Here is a 19,711-nt window from a genome sequence, read left to right on the forward strand (position 1 = left end):
TAAGGATAAAGAAAGGAGATATGGGTCACTTTCATAATAAGCAGAGCCCAGGTATTGAGAATTAGAGAGTGTGGGCCTTAAATACACCATGTATGGAGGCCATTGATAGAAAAGCTGTATCTTAAGGACCATCCTGTAGGCTTTCTTCTTCAATGACGGCGAAAAGTACCAGAGGCCTAGAACTTATAGATGAAAATGTCATCATTTATGAACTCGGGACAATCTCAAAGGTTCAAATTCACTGGTAAGGGCATCACACTCACAGAATAAATGCACCCAAGTTCTGAATAAGGTCGCTTCTGAGCAGCCATCAACAGCTCAGTACACACCAACTGGCAAAATGTGATGCATACAGACACAAACAAATGAGTGTTCATTTATTTAAGCAATGAGTGCCTTCTTAGACCCTACCAGGAGCATGGCACCACTAGGGCACAAAGTACCATCACGCACTATCTCAGCTCCACACGCCTCCATCCCAGTCCCAACTCCACCTTGTTCAAACATTTATTCCAAACGTTTCTCATCTCAGTATCTGGAGGGAAAATGGCCAGAACAACATCCCTTTTCCAGAAATAATCTGGTTCTGCAGAAGGTGTCTTCTGCTTTTGGCCTCCTGACAATTCCTCCTTCACCTCTTCTGCCTCATGAAAGATATCCCTCTTTATTGACATGTACATATCTTTTTTTTTATGACAGCAAGAGGTTTCAGACTGTACTGATTTGCTCCTTGGTGGTGCCAACTTGGCTAGCACCAGGTGCTTACTCTACTTTGTGAGTGACAAAAATATCCTTTGCCTAAATTTTCCCCCACGTTTGACATTATTAATATTTGAATTATTCAGGATGGATAATGTATTTAGAGCCGTTCATATTTCAGCCCAACATCATCATGTTTGTTAATAAACTATAAAGGAGAAGAAAAGTAACTAGGACATAGGTGTGTTTTTATGGAGACAAAGGATCAGGAAAGGTTTAAGCACCAAAGGTAGGCTGCCTTGATGGGAACCCCTAGGCAGCCTGAGTGCACTAGGTTCCTAGGGTGGAGTGGGAGGAGGGGAAGGTAACCTGAGCCTAGTCAAAGTACAAAGAAACTTGAGAGAATTAAGGAAAAGGGATCCATGGGAATCTAAAACAGTTGTCTCAATACAGTGATCTCACCACCCCAAGGAGTTCCTTTGGGTGAGTTTCTTTTCTATATATGGTTGATTCAACAAGTAGCAGTCCTGCTCATGGATCTCTTCTGAATTCTATGTTTCCAACATCCTACTTCTATTCATACCCACACTGGGGTGGTCACTAGCAAAGAAACTTACGGTTGAACCTAGTACCAATCTCTTGTTTAATCCTTCTGCCTCTAAGAAAAAGAATTTAAGTGACTCAGAGAATTTCAGTGACTTCTTCCAAGTAGCTAGTAAATGGCAGAGCCAGTATTTGAACCAGAGTCTGTTTGGTTATAATGCCTAATATCGTTCCCTCTGTAACAGTGGCATTTAAGAGATGAAAAGGTTTGAATAGGGGTGGAGTCAAAAGGTCATAACTGATTTCTAAATCCTTCTGGCAGTCATTGTACAAGTTGATTTTCTTTTTAAGTCCTAAATTTAAAAGAGGGGAAGAAGAAGATTCTATCCAATGGTATTGTGATTGCAAGCTCTAGAGTATCAGCACAGGACATTTCATCACATTGCCAACACTGAATAGTCTATGAGAGCAGAACTGGATCTCTTGCACACCCAGAACCTGGGGTGCAATGCCTGAACTAAAGCAGGAACTTAGTAAAACTAAAGCAGGTATCCATTGTTAAATGGATAGTGTTTCAGGAGAGGGCAATTCTAGAATAAGTACCACCAAAGGAGGACAGTTAGAAGGTCTCATGTCTTAAAGAATCAGCTACCAGAGAACTAAAGTTTATCAACTAAACCAATCTTTCTGTCAAAGATGACTTAGAATACAATTACGATAACTTTCATATCTAAGGAATAACTGAAGGGTATCAATGCTTGAAAATTCAAACCATGGAAAAACTGTTTCTAATGCTCTTTCAAGCACTGTGACTTCATCTGGTTTCTCTTCTTGGCAGCAATTTTTTAAAAAAATAAATTTATTTATTTTTGGTTGTGTTGGGTATTTGTTGTCGCACGCGGGCTTCCTCTAGTTGTGGCTAGTGGGGGCTACTCTTCATTGCGGTGCGTGGGCTTCTCATTGTGGTGGCTTCTCTTGTTGCGGAGCAACAAGGCTCTAGGCACGCAGGCTCAGTAGTTGTGGTGCGCGGGCTCTAGAGTGCAGGGTCAGTAGCTGTGGCACATGGGCTTAGCTGCTCTGCGGCATGTGGGATCTTCCCAGACCAGGGCTCAAACCCGTGTCCCCTGCACTGGCAGGCGGATTCTTAACCACTGCGCCACCAGCGAAGTCCCTTGGCAACAATTTTAATAAGAGATTATTTCTCCTTCCTACCCAAATGTGTACCCAGAAAATCTGAAAATGAAGAGGAAGTAAATAGAGCCAAGAGACAGAAGGTGAAAACAGGTACAGGAAGTACTGCTGCCATCTGTATAAGGTAACCCAGGCTGCGTACAGAGAATCATAGCAATGAATGGGCTTCAGAGAGGTTCTCTATAGTCCCTCTCCTGGTTTCCAGGTTTCAAGTAATTGAATACAGCTGCTACTGTACAGTTTACATACAATGATTTTTAGAGAATAGATGTTTTATCAGTTCTGGAGATTTGTATATACCAGATAAATTTCTTTAGTCTGAAATGGCTAATGTCAAGATGCCAATACCAGTACTACCTTGGGGCCTCCTCTCCTCCATTATCTAACCAGAGCCTGCTCATCAACAGGAGAATCGAGTTGGAAAAAGTTAGGTGGGGAATATTTTTGCCAAGAACTATATAACCGGGCTTCCCTGGTGGCGCAGTGGTTGAGAGTCTGCCTGCTGATGCAGGGGACACGGGTTTGTGCCCTGGTCTGGGAAGATCCCACATGCCACAGAGTGGCTGAGCCTGTGAGCCATGGCCGCTGAGCCTGCGCGTCCAGAGCCTATTGCTCCGCAACGGGAGAGGCCACAACAGTGAGAGGCCCGTGTACTGCAAAAAAAAAAAAAAAAGACAGATATTGGTATAGGAAATGCTGGAAGCACGGGAAAACTTCATCTGGTAGCTCTAGACTTGAGTAGCAAACAAAAGCCTGCAGAACACACTGATAGGGCAAGATGGGAAGCAAGGACATAAAGGAGTGGTACTACTTTGCAGGAAAAGAAGTCAAAAAATCAGGTAACAATGGTTATTGCCATGATGCAATGGACTTCAAATCTCTGTAATTACCTAGTCCTTCCCTAAGCAATAAGACTTGGGCTTGGTGATATTCACCAAAGAATCCAATGGTTAATTCAGTTCCCATCCTAACTCGTCTTATTTGACTTATTAGCAAGATTCAATAGAATTGCCTCCCCTTTGCCACACTTTTTTCACTGCCCTCCTAGGATCACCCTCTTTTGGTTTTCCTGCTACCTCACTGGTGACTCCTTGTTGATTTCCCTTTTTGGCTCTTCTCCCTGGCTTTTTTTTGGGGGGCTACTCAGCGCAGCATGCAGGATCTTAGTACCCCGGCCAGGGATCGAACCCATGTCCCCTGCAGTGGAAGTGCAGAGTCTCAACCACTGGACCACCAGGGAAGTCCCCTCCCTGCCTTCTTAACATGAGAATGCCTTAGGGCTCAGTTTTTGGTCCTCTTCTCTTAAACTACCTATACTTCACTCACTGCTGATCTCAGTCACTGGTGTCCTCATCCAGTCTGTGGCTTTAGATACTTACCTATATGGTATCAAAAAAATTTTTATCTCTAGTCCAGGTCTTTCTTGAACTCCAGACCTCCATACCTCTAACATCCAAAGTGTTTATTCAACAACTCTACCTGGTAGTTTAAGAGAGATATTAAACTCTACCTGCTCTCCCTTTCTCCCCCAATCTAATCTATTAGGAAATCCTGATAGCTTTACTTTTAAAAAAAAATATTTATTTATTTAGGCTGTGACAGGTTTTAGCTGCGGCATGCGGGAACTTCGCTGCGGCATGCGGGTTTCTTAGTTGCGGCATGCATGTGGCATCTAGTTCCCCGACCAGGGATCGAACCCGGGCCCCTTGCATTGGGAGTGTGGAGTCTTAGCCACTGGACCACCAGGGAAGTACCCCCTCCCCCTTTTTTGGCTTTACTTTCAAAATATATCTAGACTTCAACCCCTATTACCTTGGTTCAAGCCACCACCACAGCTCACCTGTGTGAGAGAATCCTACTAGTTCTCCTCATTTCTACCCTTGGCAGCCCCACTCCCACTATCTACCCTCAACTCAGTAGTCAGAGTGATGCTGTTAAAATAAGTCAGACCATGTCAATCCTCTGCTCAAAATTCTCTAATGGCTCCCCACGTCACTCACAATAAAAGCCTACATGATTGGACACCCCTATACCCCATTTATCTCTATGACTAAGCCCTACTATTCTCCCCTCAGGCACATTCTCACTTCAAAACCTTCATACTGGTTCTACCTGAAATGCACTTATCCCAGATTTCTGCAAGGCTCTCTCACCAAATTTGAGGTTTTGTTCAAATGTGACCTTCTCAGTGAGGACTATACTGAATATCCTATCTAAAATTACATTTCCCTGACTCTGTTCCCATACCACTTCCTATCCCCCTTATTCTGCTCTATTTTTTCTTTTTCCAAAGCACTTCTAACCTTTTAAACATACTATATAATTTACTGTATCTATTGTTAATTGTCTTTTTCCCCTGCTAGAATGTAAGCTCCATGATGGCAGGGCTCTTTTGTTCTTCTGCTGTATCCTAAGCCTCTAGAACAGTCTCTACCTAGTACATGGTAAATTTTCAACAAGTATCTGATGAATGAATGAAAAGGTGTGAGTGTATTAGACTGTGGAATATAAGCATGCAGGAAAGAACCCAATCTCCATTAGTGGGCTTCACCGTCCAACATGCGGATTACCCAAGTGTCTTTCTCCATCTTCCTGCTGTCAATTTTGTGTGTTTCTTTTATTGTGTTTTGACTATAGTTAAGAGCAGAGAAATAAAGTAGCTAAGATCCTACTTATCCTTCACAGTCCTCTGAAATGCTAATTCCATGAAAACTTCACTGATCCCCCGAATCTCTTCAAGCCCTCCTTAATTATCTTTTTTTATAGGCTTTGGAATCCATTTTTAAATTTAGTGTGCACATACACACATACCCTTTTCTCATCCCTCTTAGATTGGAAGTTCTTGGAAGGCAAGAAAGTATTCATTTTTCAATCACCCACAGGATTTGCATAATGTTTTATCTAAGGATACTCAGTAAGTGAACAAATTAAAGTAAATCTCATTATTTCCTCTGGAACAAGGCTTGAAGCAGAAGGCTAAAGCTGTTATCTACCAAAAGGAGGTTTGGTAAGTACCTGTCCAGGCAATTAATCTATTTCATTCCTGACTCCACTGGTAGAGTTAATGAGGAGCCATGAGGGGCAAGGGACTCTTTCTTTTCCTCACATATCTAAAAGAGTTGTCCAAACAACCTCTTAGTAATTCCAAAAGGCCCTAGTGAACACTCCCAGGGCTCCAAGTTTCAAACCATAAAGAGAAATACAATCAGGGTACTGACAATACAGAGAGAGCAGTGGCTGCCTCCTGGGGATCCTGTAACCACTTAAGAGTTAAGAAAAGCCAGATGGGACAGCCAGTGCTGTCAGTAAAGCTCAAAGAGCTCCACAGACAGCAATGCTTAATTGTACAAAAAAAGTCAATTACACTAAGTTCTTCTTTCATCTGTACTTCACATGTGTTTGCAACCAACTACTTGTGGCCAATTAAAAACAGCTGTTCTTTCTATTACATGGGAGGAAAAAGCAGATGCCCAGGCCTAACTCACTGAGAGTAAATGCATGTCTAGAAAAAGGAGGAGAGACAGAGTAGGCACACGTATGCAGGCCCAAGGAAATACATTTACAGCTGTTTCCAGCCGACTTCAACAGCCTACTGTCAGTGGGGGGTGGCTGCAGTGACCTGGCAGTGAAGCTGCATGTTTTCCCCTCTATTCAGGGAAAAAACTGTCGTATAACTTCCCCCCTCTTAAACTACTGATGAGTCAAGAGCAGCCTTCATGCAAGAAAAACTCAACTGACCATTCAGGAGGGCACCAGATGAGCACCATGGCTTGGTCTCTAAGGAGTTTTTCAGAGGAAAGTTAAAAGGGAGAAAGCTTTTAAAATGAGGAATAGCAACATTTAGTAGCTACTGAGCACCCTCACAATATCCCTAAGAAAGCAGATATTATTACTACTGTTGTTATTGTTTGCATTAATATTCTTATTTTACAGATGAAGAAAGTTTGGCAAGATTAAACAATTTTTCCAAAGCCTCCAACTAAGAGACGAATGCATCAGGAATTTAAACCCAGGCCTACCAACTCTATTACATTACGCTTCTTTCCATAAATAGTAAGGTCTTAGTGTAGAGGCATATCTCAGGGGAAGCAATTCTATCAGTGAAAACCCTAAAGTCCTTTCCAACAAGAATTAGGGAAAAGGGAAGGAGAAGGCCGTATGAATATTTTCCAGAGACACCAACATCTACCAAATGTAAACCCATTACGTCTATTACCTAGGTTACTAGGCAGCAATGCTCTGGAAATTATGGATCTATGGGCATTGATCTTACACACAGCAGTAACAATGTCTTACATTTGAAAGCACCTAGTTTTCAGAAAGCCTCCAAGGCTGTTAAGTCATCCACAATATGAGGTGGTAGGGCGGGGGGTGGAGGTAGCAATTTTACAGAAGAAACTGAGACTCAGACAACTGCTGTTATATAACCTGCCTAGAATCACTCAATCATTTGGTTACTGGAAGTACTGCAGACTTGAATCCAGGTATGATCTTAAGCCTAACGCTCCTTCCCATACACCATACTGGCTCTATAGATAACGGCCAGCCTGCTTATTTTATCTTCAGAATTATCACATAGAAACAGATGCTCTTCCTACGTACTTCGTAGGTGTAAAATATATTCTGATGGGCTTCTTCTTTGCTACAGCAAAGTCCCCAGTTCCTTCCTCTGATTTTTAAAGAGGTTTTGAGAAATGAGTAATTATTTGACATCAGCTAAAAAAATTGAGCCTAATCCTCCAGGTAGGAAGTTTTACAGTGGGTATTAGTTCTTACATCTTGAAATGATTGAGGAAGCCCTATGTGAATTACTTAGCCAACTGGCTAATTCTGTGTTGTTTATATAATAAATAAACTTCATCTCTTTGGAGTTTGTGTAGCAAAAAAATTTCTCCAGTGATTATCAGTCTTTCTGAACAGGAGAATGGAGAAGAAAAAGATGCTCTTGCTTGTGGCTCACACTGAGAAGCACACAGCAGGTATTCAATAAATGCAGATTGCGTGTCATCTGATTATGCCATTAAGGCATATAACAACAAGCCAGCTTCCTCCCGGGAGCCTGCCTCAGTATCTTACTTTCAACTGGCATGAACAGAGACAGCGAGCTCAGCCTTTTCCAGATTTGTTTAAGTCAAAATGGCAGTAGATTAGATGAGGAATTTCCTGACAGATTTTTCGTTATCTAAGCATTCAAAGCTAGAACTCAAGGCCACATTTAGCCCTTTTATGTTATGTTTGGCTTGCTGAACCTTTCTAAATGTTTTTAAAAACTATGAATCGCCAACATTTAAAAATAGAGAGCCTACATATAAGAACTTTCTAATCACTGGAGTTGCCCTGGGGCAACAAGCACCCTATCATGGGGGGCAACCTAGCAGAGGGTTTAAGTTATTCCTAAATAAAAGTGTACTTTAATATATGTAAGTTATAACTCAAAAAAAAATTATTGGGGGGATATGTATGTGAACAGAAAATTCTACAGACCACTGATCTGGGCTAAATACATGCAGCATGTGAATGCTTCTGCTGGGATATCATGTTTTCATTTTTATTCATTTAAGAAAATTTTATTTCTTTTGTGATTTATTCTTTGTCCCATGTTTATTCACTAATTTTTTTCTTTTTCTTTTTTCATCAAGGAGTATAAAAAGGATACAGAAAACAGCATAAAAAGTATAGCTTAGGGGCTTCCCTGGTGGTGCAGTGGTTGGGAGTCCGCCTGACGATGCGGGGGATGCGGGTTTGTGCCCCAGTCTGGGAGGGTCCCGCATGCCGTGGAGCGGCTGGGCCCGTGGGCCATGGCCGCTGGGCCTGCACGCCTGGAGCCTGTGCTCCGCGGCAGGAGAGGCCGCGGCAGTGAAAGGCCCGCGTACCGAAAAAAAAAAAAAAAAGTATAGCTTAATGAAGTTTTTTAAGGTGAACACCTGTATAACCCAGGTCTCAAGAAATGGAATTTTTCCTGGCCATTCAGAGGCCTCTATATGCTTCATTCCTATTACAACCCCTTCCCTCCCCTAAAGAAATCATTATCCTGACTTGTACATTAATCGCTTCCCTGCTTTTTAAAATAATTTTATTCATCCAAGTATGCATTCCTAAATACTTTATTTATTTATTCTTGGGTCACACCGTGCAGCTTGTGGGATCTTAGTTCCCCGACCAGGGATCGAACCTGGGCCTTCGGCAGTGAAAACTCGGAGTCCTAACCACTGGACTGCCAGGGAATTCCCTTCTAAATACTTTAGTTTTGCCTGTTTTTTGTTTTAATATATCTTTTGGGTTTCTTATACAATAGATTTTCTCCCGTCCATCCTTCCTTTTCTCATCAAAATGTAAATACTTGTTGAAGAACACAGATAATTTGACCTATATCCTCACAACGTAGTACAGAACACTCCTCTGTCCTCTGTGCTACCTGCAAATTGAAAGCTGGATCCTGAGGTCTGATTAGATTCAGGGTTATTTTATTTTGCAAGACCTTAGGCACCATTGTGTTTCTTCATCAGGAGACTCTTAATGTCTAGTTGCCTTTCTTTTTGTGATGTGAACAGCTGTAGATGCTCAATGTTTAGAGGCATTAATTCACTGAGGGCTGCTAAGTGATTATATTAAAATTCTATAATTTCTTTTTTCTAAAATGTCTTCTATTTTACCTATAATTTTGAAAGACATTCTCCCTGGATTCTAGGTTCCCTAGAATTCTAGGTTGGCAGGTTTTAATTCTTTAAGCACTTTAGGGATATCATTCTACTATATTCTGGCTTCCATAATTTGACCATCAATCTTATTGTTGCTTATTTACAGGTAATTTGTCCATTTTCTCAGACTGCTTTTGGGCTTTTTCTCATTATCTTTCATTCTCAATAGTCTGACATGATATGCCTAGGTGTGTTGTATTTATTTATTCCGCTTGTGGTTAACTGAGTTTCTTGAATCTGAGAATTGGCATATTTCATTTGTTCTGGAAACTTTCAGTCATTATCTCTTCATATATTGCTCTGCTTCACTTTCTCTCTCTTATCCTTCTGGGATTCCAATTTCATATGTTAGATCACCTGTGTCCCACATGTCTCTTACACTCTCTGCTTTGCTTTTTCCATTCTCCATTCTTATCGTCCTTCAGTTTGAATGTCTTTTATTGACCTGTCTTCTCTTCACCAAGCCTGTCCTCTCAAGGTTAAACAAATCCAAAAAATTCTTAGTTTTAGACATATTTTTCAGTTCTACATGATTTTTTTTTTCTAGGTAGATTCCAATTCTCTGTTGAAATTCTCCATCTTTTTATCCATTTTGTCCATCCATCATTTCTATTTTCTTTATCACATTTACAACATTTCAAGTTCCTGTTTGACTTCAATATTTAGATAATATTGTGGGTTGGCTTCTTTTGATTACTGACCACATTTTCATGTCTCATAATTTTTTTATTGTATGCTGGACACTGAGGATAAAGAACCATGGAGACTGCTATGGACTGAACTGTGTCTCTTGCAAATTCGTATGTTGAAGCCCCAACTCCCAATGTGACTATTTGGAGAGAGGGGCTTTAAGGAGATAATTAAGGTTAAACAAAGTCATAAGGGAAGGATTCTAATCCAATAAGACTGACGTCCTCATAAGAAGAGGAAGGGACACCAGCGATGTATGTACACAGAGAAAAGGCCATGTGAGAACACAATGAGGAGGCAGTCATCTGCAAGCCAAAGGAGAGAGGCCTCAGGAGAAATCGAACTTCTCAGAACCTTGATTTTGAACATCTAGCCTCCAGAACTGTGAGAAAACATGGTTCTGATGTTTACAGTCTGTGGGATTTTGTTATGGCAGCCCTAGCAAACTAATAGAGAGATGAAAGCTGTTTCCTCCATATGCATTTACCCATTCCACTCTTGAGAAAAGAAGGGGCTGATCACCCTCAATCCAATCAGAAGGAACCAGGTCAGCACTGGGTTGAATAAGTCTACTTCTTCTTTTTTTAAAAATATTTATTTGGCTGCATCTGTTCTTAGCTGTGGCATGTGCGATCTTCGTTGCGGCATGCAGGATCTTTCGTTGTGGCGTGAGGGCTTCTCTCTAGTTGTGGCACGGTGGCTCTTTAATTGTGGCGTGTGGGCTTAGTTGCCCCACGGCATGTGGGATCTTAGTTCCCTGACCAGGGACTGAACCCGCGTCCCCTGCACTGGAAGGCAGATTCTCAACCACTGGACCACCAGGGAAGTCCCAAGTCTACTTCTGGTTTCAAATGTCTCAAAGGCAAGACCTGTGGCGTGCTTGTTGCAGATCTCTTCCACTAATGGAAGTTCGTGTCCTACTTACGTACCAGGAGATTGTAGGATATTACACTCGGCCTTTCTGGCCCAGCTCCATCCTCAAGTGTAGTCCTTTTGGACTTTTGATGGAGAGCCTGTCAAACCTCTGTTCTCTGCTCTGAACATTCTGTTCTTTGGAGGTTTTAATCTTACCTCTTTATCATCCTTTCCCAAGTAGGTTCAAAATGCCCTGTGGAGCAGGACCTTCCCACTAGGGGAACTTGGTCTCCTAAGCACTGTATACTGTGGGCATTTCATTCTGCTTTCCAGCCTAGCCCCCTAGCTCCCAGGGCAACCCCAGCACCCAGCAAATGTCCTATAGGGAAGACTGGTCATGTGTTTGGGGTTCCTCTAGAATCCAGTCTATCCTATCAACACATGTGGCCATCGAAAACTCTGATTTCTTTTGACCCTGGCAGAGTCTGTCCATGGCAGCCCAAACTACAGCCTGTACATAGATGCCCTCAGGAAAGAACATGGCCAGCACCTTCTGCTCAGTTAGGAAGGGCTCTTCCTTCTTCTGAACTTCAGTTCTCCTCACAGACTTTGTAACCACAGCTCTCTGACATCTTTAAAAATATGGCTTTTGTAATTTGATTTTTGTACTTATTGCAATAGGAGCTACCTACTGCACCCTATGTGGAATCTGACGTCTAACAATTTATTTTTTAATAGAAATTTTATATCATTCCCTTTTCCTCCTTGAAATAATATTTCTACTTTACCTACCTCCCCCCAAATTTCAACGTAATATATTTTAATGAAAATCTATCATAGTTTCACCAATAAAAATATAATTACAAACTTAAAATTTTCTTTATTTACTGTGACTGTAAGGCTCTAAGTGTTAACATTTCTGTATTGGATTGAGTTACCATTACAATACTTACTGGAACACAATTGATCAAAACAGATATACTTTTAATGTTTTATAAAAACCAATTATTATAAAAAGGAGCAATTTATTTTAAGTGCCTAAGAAGATAAGGTAGAAGATGGTGGAGGGTTGGGTTATAGCCCTATGATTAAAGGATACTTCAGCTTTTTTGGCATCTTAGAGGTTTTTACACCTTAAGGGCAGTGCACCATGCCAAGGTTCAAGTGGCCAGAAATTTCTGGAGTACTTCCAATTTTCTGGTGTTTTTTGTTTGTCTGCTTATTTGTTTGTTTTTCTGTAAAGTGGGGGAAGGACAAAGGGAAAAGGGGAGGTGGGAAAGGACAATACACATGGAATTTGAGAATCTAGAAATGGATTCCTTTAAACCAGCTGTGCCTATACAATCCTTGGAAGGTCCAGGCACCCATTTCCCAGTTTTGATACTGGAATCCTAAATCAGCTATGAGGGTCCCTGCCAACCCAGAGATTGCACACCCATCTACATATAAAGACAGCCTAACAGTGGCCTGTACCCTAAGTCAGTACAGAAATCAGCAGGAGGTGAAAAAATCTACAATACTACTGCTAATTCTTTCCCCTTCTCTTAATACAAACATGAAAAAGATTCCAGAGGACAGTCCTGGGGGAGGGGATGATCCACTTTCTGTTTTAAAAGCCACACTGACTTAATAATGAAAAGCTTTTCAAGATCAGGTAAAAGATACAATTAAGCCCATAGATTATTTCTCAGCTAATCAATCTAGGACTTACGGGGGTGGGAGACTTAATACAGAACTATCTCTAGTGCTGGAACATCACTTTTTGTTCAGATAGACTGTTGCTGTCCCATCTGGTAGTGCTTCAAAGGTAAGATACTTTACTCATGCTTTCCAAATTCCAGAAGGGGAAAAAGGTCTTTTGTAACTTGTTTAGTAACCAGACCACAGCAACAGGATAGTTTCCAAAAGTAAGCCTCAACAAGTTTTGAAAGGCAGATGTTAGGTAACAATATTGTTAATTCAGCAATAGGCAAGCCAACAACTTTCCTAAACTCTGAGCACTAGACACATCTTGTGTAATATAATCAGCACAGTCCTCTATTACTTTCCTGATGGCCATTTTCCAGTTTGATGCCATGTATCACCTGGAGCAGATGGCTGTACTGAGCTGTCCTGAGAACAAAAAATAGACATTTTTCTACCAGTAGGAAGCAACCAGTGTAACACTCATCTGAGCACGTGAGGACACTATTATCAAGAATGAAGAGGGCTTCCCTGGTGGCGCAGTGGTTGAGAGTCCGCCTGCCGATGCGGGGGACACAGGTTTGTGCCCCAGTCTGGGAAGATCCCACATGCCGCGGAGCGGCTGGGCCCGTGAGCCATGGCCACTGAGCCTGCGCGTCCGGAGCCTGTGCTCCACGACGGGAGAGGCCACAACAGTGAGAGGCCCACGTATCGCAAAAAAAAAAAAAAGAATGAAGAATGGTCCGCACTGCCTGAAAGCTCAGATGGCCTAGATCCAAATTTATGGAAAGTAGCAGGCTCTTTTTCAGAATACATCTAGAGCAAAAGCAGAAATATTTCTTCCTAATTTCTCTCATGTCTGGGGTTAGCCAAACTCCAGGGAGTATATCTGTCCATCACCAAAGAAAGTTTCCCTTTACCTAACATCACCAGGGAGGCTAAAAGAAAGGCAGAGGCCCTACCAACTGTTTGTAGAGTCATAAGCAGGAATGTGCACATGAATAATAAAGGAAAAGCATGTAAAAAGCAAGATAATAATACTCCAAGTGTGAAACAGGAGAGAGGAAAATGGACATAAAGGAGATCTATGAAGTCTAAAGAAAAGTTCTTAGGAGGAAAAAAATCTGAGCATGATTATGTCAGATAAGGGTATGCATGAAGGTTACAGCTAAATTTGGCTCCTAATTTTTATTTTAAAATTTACTTTGGTCACTTTCCGAAAAATTTTTTGTATTAAAAGAGAAATATCTTCCTCTACTGCTAAAGATCTGCCCTTTCAGGGCACAGCACACAGGAGGTCAATAGAGCCAACATTAGCAGCAGGTTCACACTCGGGATACACTCACCTGCTTCTGGATCTGCAGGAATTCTCCACATGTACAGGTTGAAGTCATCAGAGCCTGAAAGGATATACTGTTGGGACAAAAAAAAATCTATTTATTACTTATGTATTGATTGATTATCTACCTATCTATCTATACAGAAAAAGGTTTTTAAAAATAAACAAGATAAATGAACATATATTCATAAGGCACCACAGAGCAAACACTCTCTTAAAAGTATTTGCAAATCAAAAGGCTAATTGGCTAAAACTTGGCAACAACCAACCAACCTGATTTAAAAACGGGCAAAAATGGGCAAAGGACTTGAACAGACATTTCTCCAAAGAAAATATACAAATGGCCAATAATGTGAAAAGATGTTTAACATCACTGATCATTATGGCAATGAAAATGAAAACCACAGTGAGGTACCACGTCACACCCATTAGGATGGCGATTACCAAAAGCAAACAAACAGAAAACAAGTGTTGGTGAGGAGGTGGAGAAGTTGGTACCCACTGTGCATTGCTGGTGGGACTATATAATGGTGCACAAACTGTGGAACACAGTATAGAGATTCTTCAAAAAGTTAAACATAGAACTACCATATAACCCAGAAATTCTACTCCTAGGTATATGTCAAAGAATTGAAAGCAGAGACTAGAGATATCTGTACACCAATGTTCAGAGCAGAAGGCTCACAACAGCCAAACAAACTAAATGTCCATCAATGGATGAACACATAAACAAAATGTGGTATACATCCCATACAATGGAATACTACTTAGCCTTAAAAAGGAAATTCAGACACATGCTACAACATGGGTAAAACTTGAAGACATTATGCTAAGTGAAATAAGCCATATACAACAAGACAAACGTTGTATGATTCAACTTACATGAGGAACCAAGAGTAGTCAAATTCATAGAGACAGAAAGCAGAATGGTAGCTGCCAAGGACTGGGGGTAAGGGAGAAATGGGCAGCTACTCTTCAACGAGTACAGAGTTTCACTTTGGGAAGATGAAAAAGTTCTGGAGATGGACACTTGTGATAGTTACACAACAATGTGAATGTACTTAATGCCACGAAGCTGTACACTTTAAAATGGTTTTAGTGGTAAGTTCCATGTTATGTATATTTTACCACAATTTTTCAAAAAAAAATTTTTGAATTTTATTTTATTTTTTTGTACAGCAGGTTCCTATTATCCATTTTATACATATTAGCGTATATATGTCAATCCCAGTCTCCCAATTCATCACACCACGCCCCTCCCCCCAGCCCGCCACTTTCCCCCCTTGGTGTCCATACGTTTGTTCTCTACATCTGTGTCTCAATTTCTGTCCTGCAAACCATTCAACTGTATCATTTTTCTAGGTTCCACATATATGTGTTAAAATATGATATTGGTTTTTCACTTTCTACCTTACTTCACTCTGTATGACAGTCCCTAGATCCATCCACGTCTCTACAAATGACCCAATCTCCTTCCTTTTTATGGCTGAGTAATATTCCACTGTATATATGTACGACAACTTCTTTATCCATTCCTCTGTCGAGGGGCATTTAGGTTGCTTCCATGACCTGGCTACTGTAAATAGTGCTGCAGTGAACATCAGGGTGCATGTGTCTTTTTGAATTATCAGTTTCTCTGGGAATATGCCCAGTAGTGGCATTGCTCGGTCATACGGTAATTCTATTTTTAGTTTTTTAAGGAACCTCCATACTGTTCTCCATAGTTGCTGTAACAATATACATTCCCACCAACAGTGGAAGACAGCTCCCTTTTCTCCACACCCTCTCCAGCATTTGTTGTTTGTAGCATTTCTGATGATGCCCGTTCAAACTGGTGTGAGGTGATACCTCATTGTAGTTTTGATTTGCATTTCTCTAATGATTAGTGATGTTGAGCAGCTTTTCATGTGCTTCTTGGCCATCTGTATGTCTTCTTTGGAGAAATGTCTATTTAGGTCTGTCTTCTGCCCATTTTTCGATTGGGCGGTCTGTTTTTTTAATATTGAGCTGCATGAGCTGTTTATATATTTTGGAGATTAACCTTTTGTCCATTGATTCTTTTGCAAATATTTTCTCCCATTCTGAAGGTAGTCTTTTCGTCTTGTTTGTAGTCTCCTTCGCTGTGCAAAAGCTTTTAAATTTCATTACGTCCCATTTGTTTATTTTTGTTTTTATTTCCATTACTCTAGGAGGTGGATCAAAAAAAGATCTGGCTGTGATTTATGTCAAAGAGTGTTCATCCTATGTTTTCCTCTAAGAGTTTTATAGTGTCCAGTCTTACATTTAGGTCTCTAATCCATTTTGAGTTTATTTTTGTGTACGGTGTTAGGGAGTGTTCTAATTTCATTCTTTTACATGTAGCTGTCCAGTTTTCCCAGCACCACTTATTGAAGAGACTGTCTTTTCTCCAGTGTATATCCTTGCCTCCTCTGTGATAGATTAGTTGATCACAGGTGCGTGGGTTTATCTCTGTGCTTTCTATCCAGTTCCATTGATCTGTATTTCTGTTTTTGTGCCAGTACCATATTGTCTTGATTACAGTAGCTTTGTAGTATAGTCCGAAGTCAGGGAGTCTGATTCCTCCAGCTCCGTTGTTTTCCCTCAAGACTGCTTTGCCCATTCGGGGTCTTTTGTGTCTCCATACAAATTTTAAGATTTTTTGTTCTAGTTCTGTAAAAAATGCCATTGGTAATTTGACAGGGATTGCATTGAATCTGTAGATTGTTATGGATAGTATAGTCATTTTCACAATATTGATTCTTCCAATCCAGGAACATGGTATATCTCCCCATCTGTTTGTATCATCTTTAATTTCTTTCATCAGTGTCTTATAGTTTTCTGCATACAGGTCTTTTGTCTCCCTAGGTAGGTTTATTCCTAGGTATTTTATTCTTTTTGGTGCAATGGTAAATGGGAGTGTTTCCTTAATTTCTCTTTCAGATTCTTCACCATTCGTGTATAGGAATGCAAGAGATTTCTGTGCATTAATTTTGTATCCTGCTACTTTACCAAATTCATTGATTAGCTCTAGTAGTTTTCTGGTGGCATCTCTAGGATTCTCTATGTATAGTATCATGTCATCTGCCAACAGTGACAGGTTTACTTCTTCTTTTCCAATTTGTATTCCTTTTATTTCTTTTTCTTCTCTGATTGCCGTGGCTAGGACTCCCAAAACTATGTTGAATAACAGTGGCGAGAGTGGACATCCTTGTCTTGTTCCTGATCTTAGAGGAATTGCTTTCAGTTTTTCACCATTGAGAATGATGTTTTCTGTAGGTTTGTCATATATGGCTTTTATTATGTTGAGGTAGGTTCCCTCTATGCCCACATTCTGGAGAGTTTTTATCACAAATGGGTGCTGAACTTTGTCAAACACTTTTTCTGCATCTATTGAGATGATCATATAGTTTTTCTTCTTCAATTTGTTAATATGGTGTATCACATCGATTGATTTGCTTATACTGAAGAATCCTTGTATCCCTGGGATAAATCCCACTTGATCATCGTATATGATCCTTTTAATGTGTTCTTGGATTCTGTTTCCTAGTATTTTGTTGAGGATTTTTGCATCTATATTCATCAGTGATATTGGTCTGTAGTTGTCTTTTTTTGTAGTAACTTTGTCTGGTTTTGGTATCAGGGTGATGGTGGCCTCATAGAATGAGTTTGGGAGTGTTCCTTCCTCTGCAATGTTTTGTAAGAGTTTGAGAAGGATGGGTGTTAGCTCTTCTCTAAATGTTTGATAGAATTCACCTGTGAAGCCATCTGGTCCTGGACTTCTGTTTGTTGGAAGATTTTAAATCACTGTTTCAATTTCATTACTTGTGATTGGTCTGTTCATATTTTCTATTTCTTCCTGGTTCAGTCTTGGAAGGATATAGCATTCCAAGAATTTGTCCATTTCTTCCAGGTTGTCCATTTTATTGGCACAGAGTTGCTTGTAGTAGGTCTCTTAGGATGTTTTGTATTTCTGTGGTGTCTGTTGTAACTTCTCCTTTTTCATTTCTAATGTTATTGATTTGAGTACTCTCCCTCTTTTTCTTGATGAGTCTGGCTAATGGTTTATCAATTTTGTTTATCTTCTCAGAGAAACAGCTTTTAGTTTTATTGATCTTTGCTACTGTTTTCTGTTTTTATTTCATTTATTTCTGCTCTGACCTTTATGATTTCTTTCCTTCTGCTAACTTTGGGTTTTGTTTGTTCTTCTTTCTCTAGTTCCTTTAGGTGTAAGGTTAGATTGTTTATTTGAGACTTTTCTTGTTTCTTGAGGTAGGATTGTATTGCTATAAACTTCCCTCTTAGAACTGCTTTTGCTGCATCCCATAGGTTTTGGATCGTCTTGTTTTCATTGTCATTTGTCTCTAGGTATTTTTTGATTTCCTCTTTGATTTCTTCAGTGATCTCTTGGTTATTTAGTAACGTGTTGTTTAGCCTCCATGTGTTTGTGTTTTTTATGTTATTTTTCCCTGTAACTGACTTCTAATCTCACAGCATTGTGGTCAGAACAGATGCTTGATATGATTTCAATTTTGTTAAATTTACTGAGGCTTGATTTGTGACCCAAGATGTGATCTATCCTGGAGGATGTTCCGTGCGTGCTTGAGAAGAAGTGTAATCTGCTGTTTATGGATGGAATGTCCTATAAATATCAATTAAATCTATCTCGTCTACTATGTCATTTAATGCTTGTGTTTCCTTATTAATTTTCTGTTTGCACGATCTGTCCATTGGTTTAAGTAAGGTGTTAAAGTCCCCCACTATTCCTGTGTTATTGTTGATTTCCTCTTTTAAAGCTGTTAGCAGTTGCCTTATGTATTGAGGTGCTCCTATGTTGGGTGCATATAGATTTATAATTGTCATATCTTCTTCTTGGATTAATCCCTTGATCATTATGTAGTGTCCTTCCTTGTCTCTTGTAACAAGGAAGTCTTTATTTTAAAGTCTGTTTTACCTGATATGAGTATTGCTACTCCAGCTTTCTTTTGATTTCCATTTGCATGGGATATCTTTTTCCATCTCCTCACTTTCAGTCTGTATGTGTTCCTAGGTCTGAGGCAGGTCTCCTGTGTACAGCATATAGATGGGTCTTGTTTTTGTATCCATTCAGTGAGCCTGTGTCTTTTGGTTGGAGCATTTAATCCATTCACGTTTAAGGTAATTATCGATATTATGTTCCTATTACCGTTTTCTTAATTGTTATCGGTTGTTTTTTTTAGGTCCTTTTCTTCTCTTGTGTTTCCCACTTAGAGAAGTTCCTCTAGCATTTGTTGCAGAGCTGCTTTGGTGGTGCTGGATTCTCTTAGCTTTTGCTTGTCTGTGAAGCTTTTGATTTCTCTGTCGAATCTGAATGAGATCTTTGCCGGGTAGAGTAATCTTGGCTGTAGGTTCTTCCCTTTCACCATTTTAAGTATGTCACGCCACTCCCTTCTGGCTTGTAGAGTTTCTGCTGAGAAATCAGCTGTTAACCTTATGAGAGGTCCCTTGTACGTTATTTGTTGTTTTTCCCTTGTTGCTTTTTTTGTTTTGTTTTGTTCTTGCGGTACGTGGGCCTCTCACTGTTGTGGCCTCTCCCGTTGCGGAGCACAGGCTCCGGATGCACAGGCCCAGCGGCCATGGCTCACGGGCCTAGCCGCTCTGCGGCATGTGGGATCTTCCCGGACCGGGGCACGAACTCGGCAGGCGGAATCTCAACCACTGCGCCACCAGGGAAGCCCCCTTGTTGCTTTCAATAATTTTTCTTTGTCTTTAATTTTTGCCAATTTGATTACTATGTGTCTCGGCATGTTTCTCCTTGGGTTACCTTGCCTGGGACTCTCTGCGCTTCCTGGACTTAGGTGGCTATTTCCTTTCCTATATTAGGGAGGTTTTCGACTATAATCTCTTCAAATATTTTCTCAGGTCCTTTCTCTCTCTCTTTTCTTTCTGGGACCCCTATAATGCGAATGTTGTTGTGTTTAATGTTGTCCCAGAGGTCTCTTAGGTTGTCTTCATTTCTTTTCATTCTTTTTTCTTT

At 40.4% G+C, this 19,711-nt stretch overlaps 1 protein-coding gene across 5 annotated transcripts in view; it reads right to left on the minus strand.

Moving 5' to 3' along the window:
- DCAF5 (DDB1 and CUL4 associated factor 5) overlaps nt 1-19,711 on the minus strand; it is a 105,517-nt gene that overhangs the window by 18,051 nt on the left and 67,755 nt on the right. For all 5 annotated transcript variants that reach the window (XM_089907870.1, XM_089907868.1, XM_022570278.2 and 2 more), the window contains one exon: nt 13,706-13,772. In XM_089907870.1, coding sequence (XP_089763996.1) covers nt 13,706-13,772 — 67 coding nt within the window. The remainder of the gene's footprint in view (nt 1-13,705; nt 13,773-19,711) is intronic.

The sequence above is a fragment of the Delphinapterus leucas genome, chromosome 2 (assembly GCF_059928025.1).
Source record: "Delphinapterus leucas isolate spDelLeu-1000000601 "Yukka" chromosome 2, BTC_Dleu_Yukka2, whole genome shotgun sequence".
NCBI lineage: Eukaryota > Metazoa > Chordata > Mammalia > Artiodactyla > Monodontidae > Delphinapterus > Delphinapterus leucas.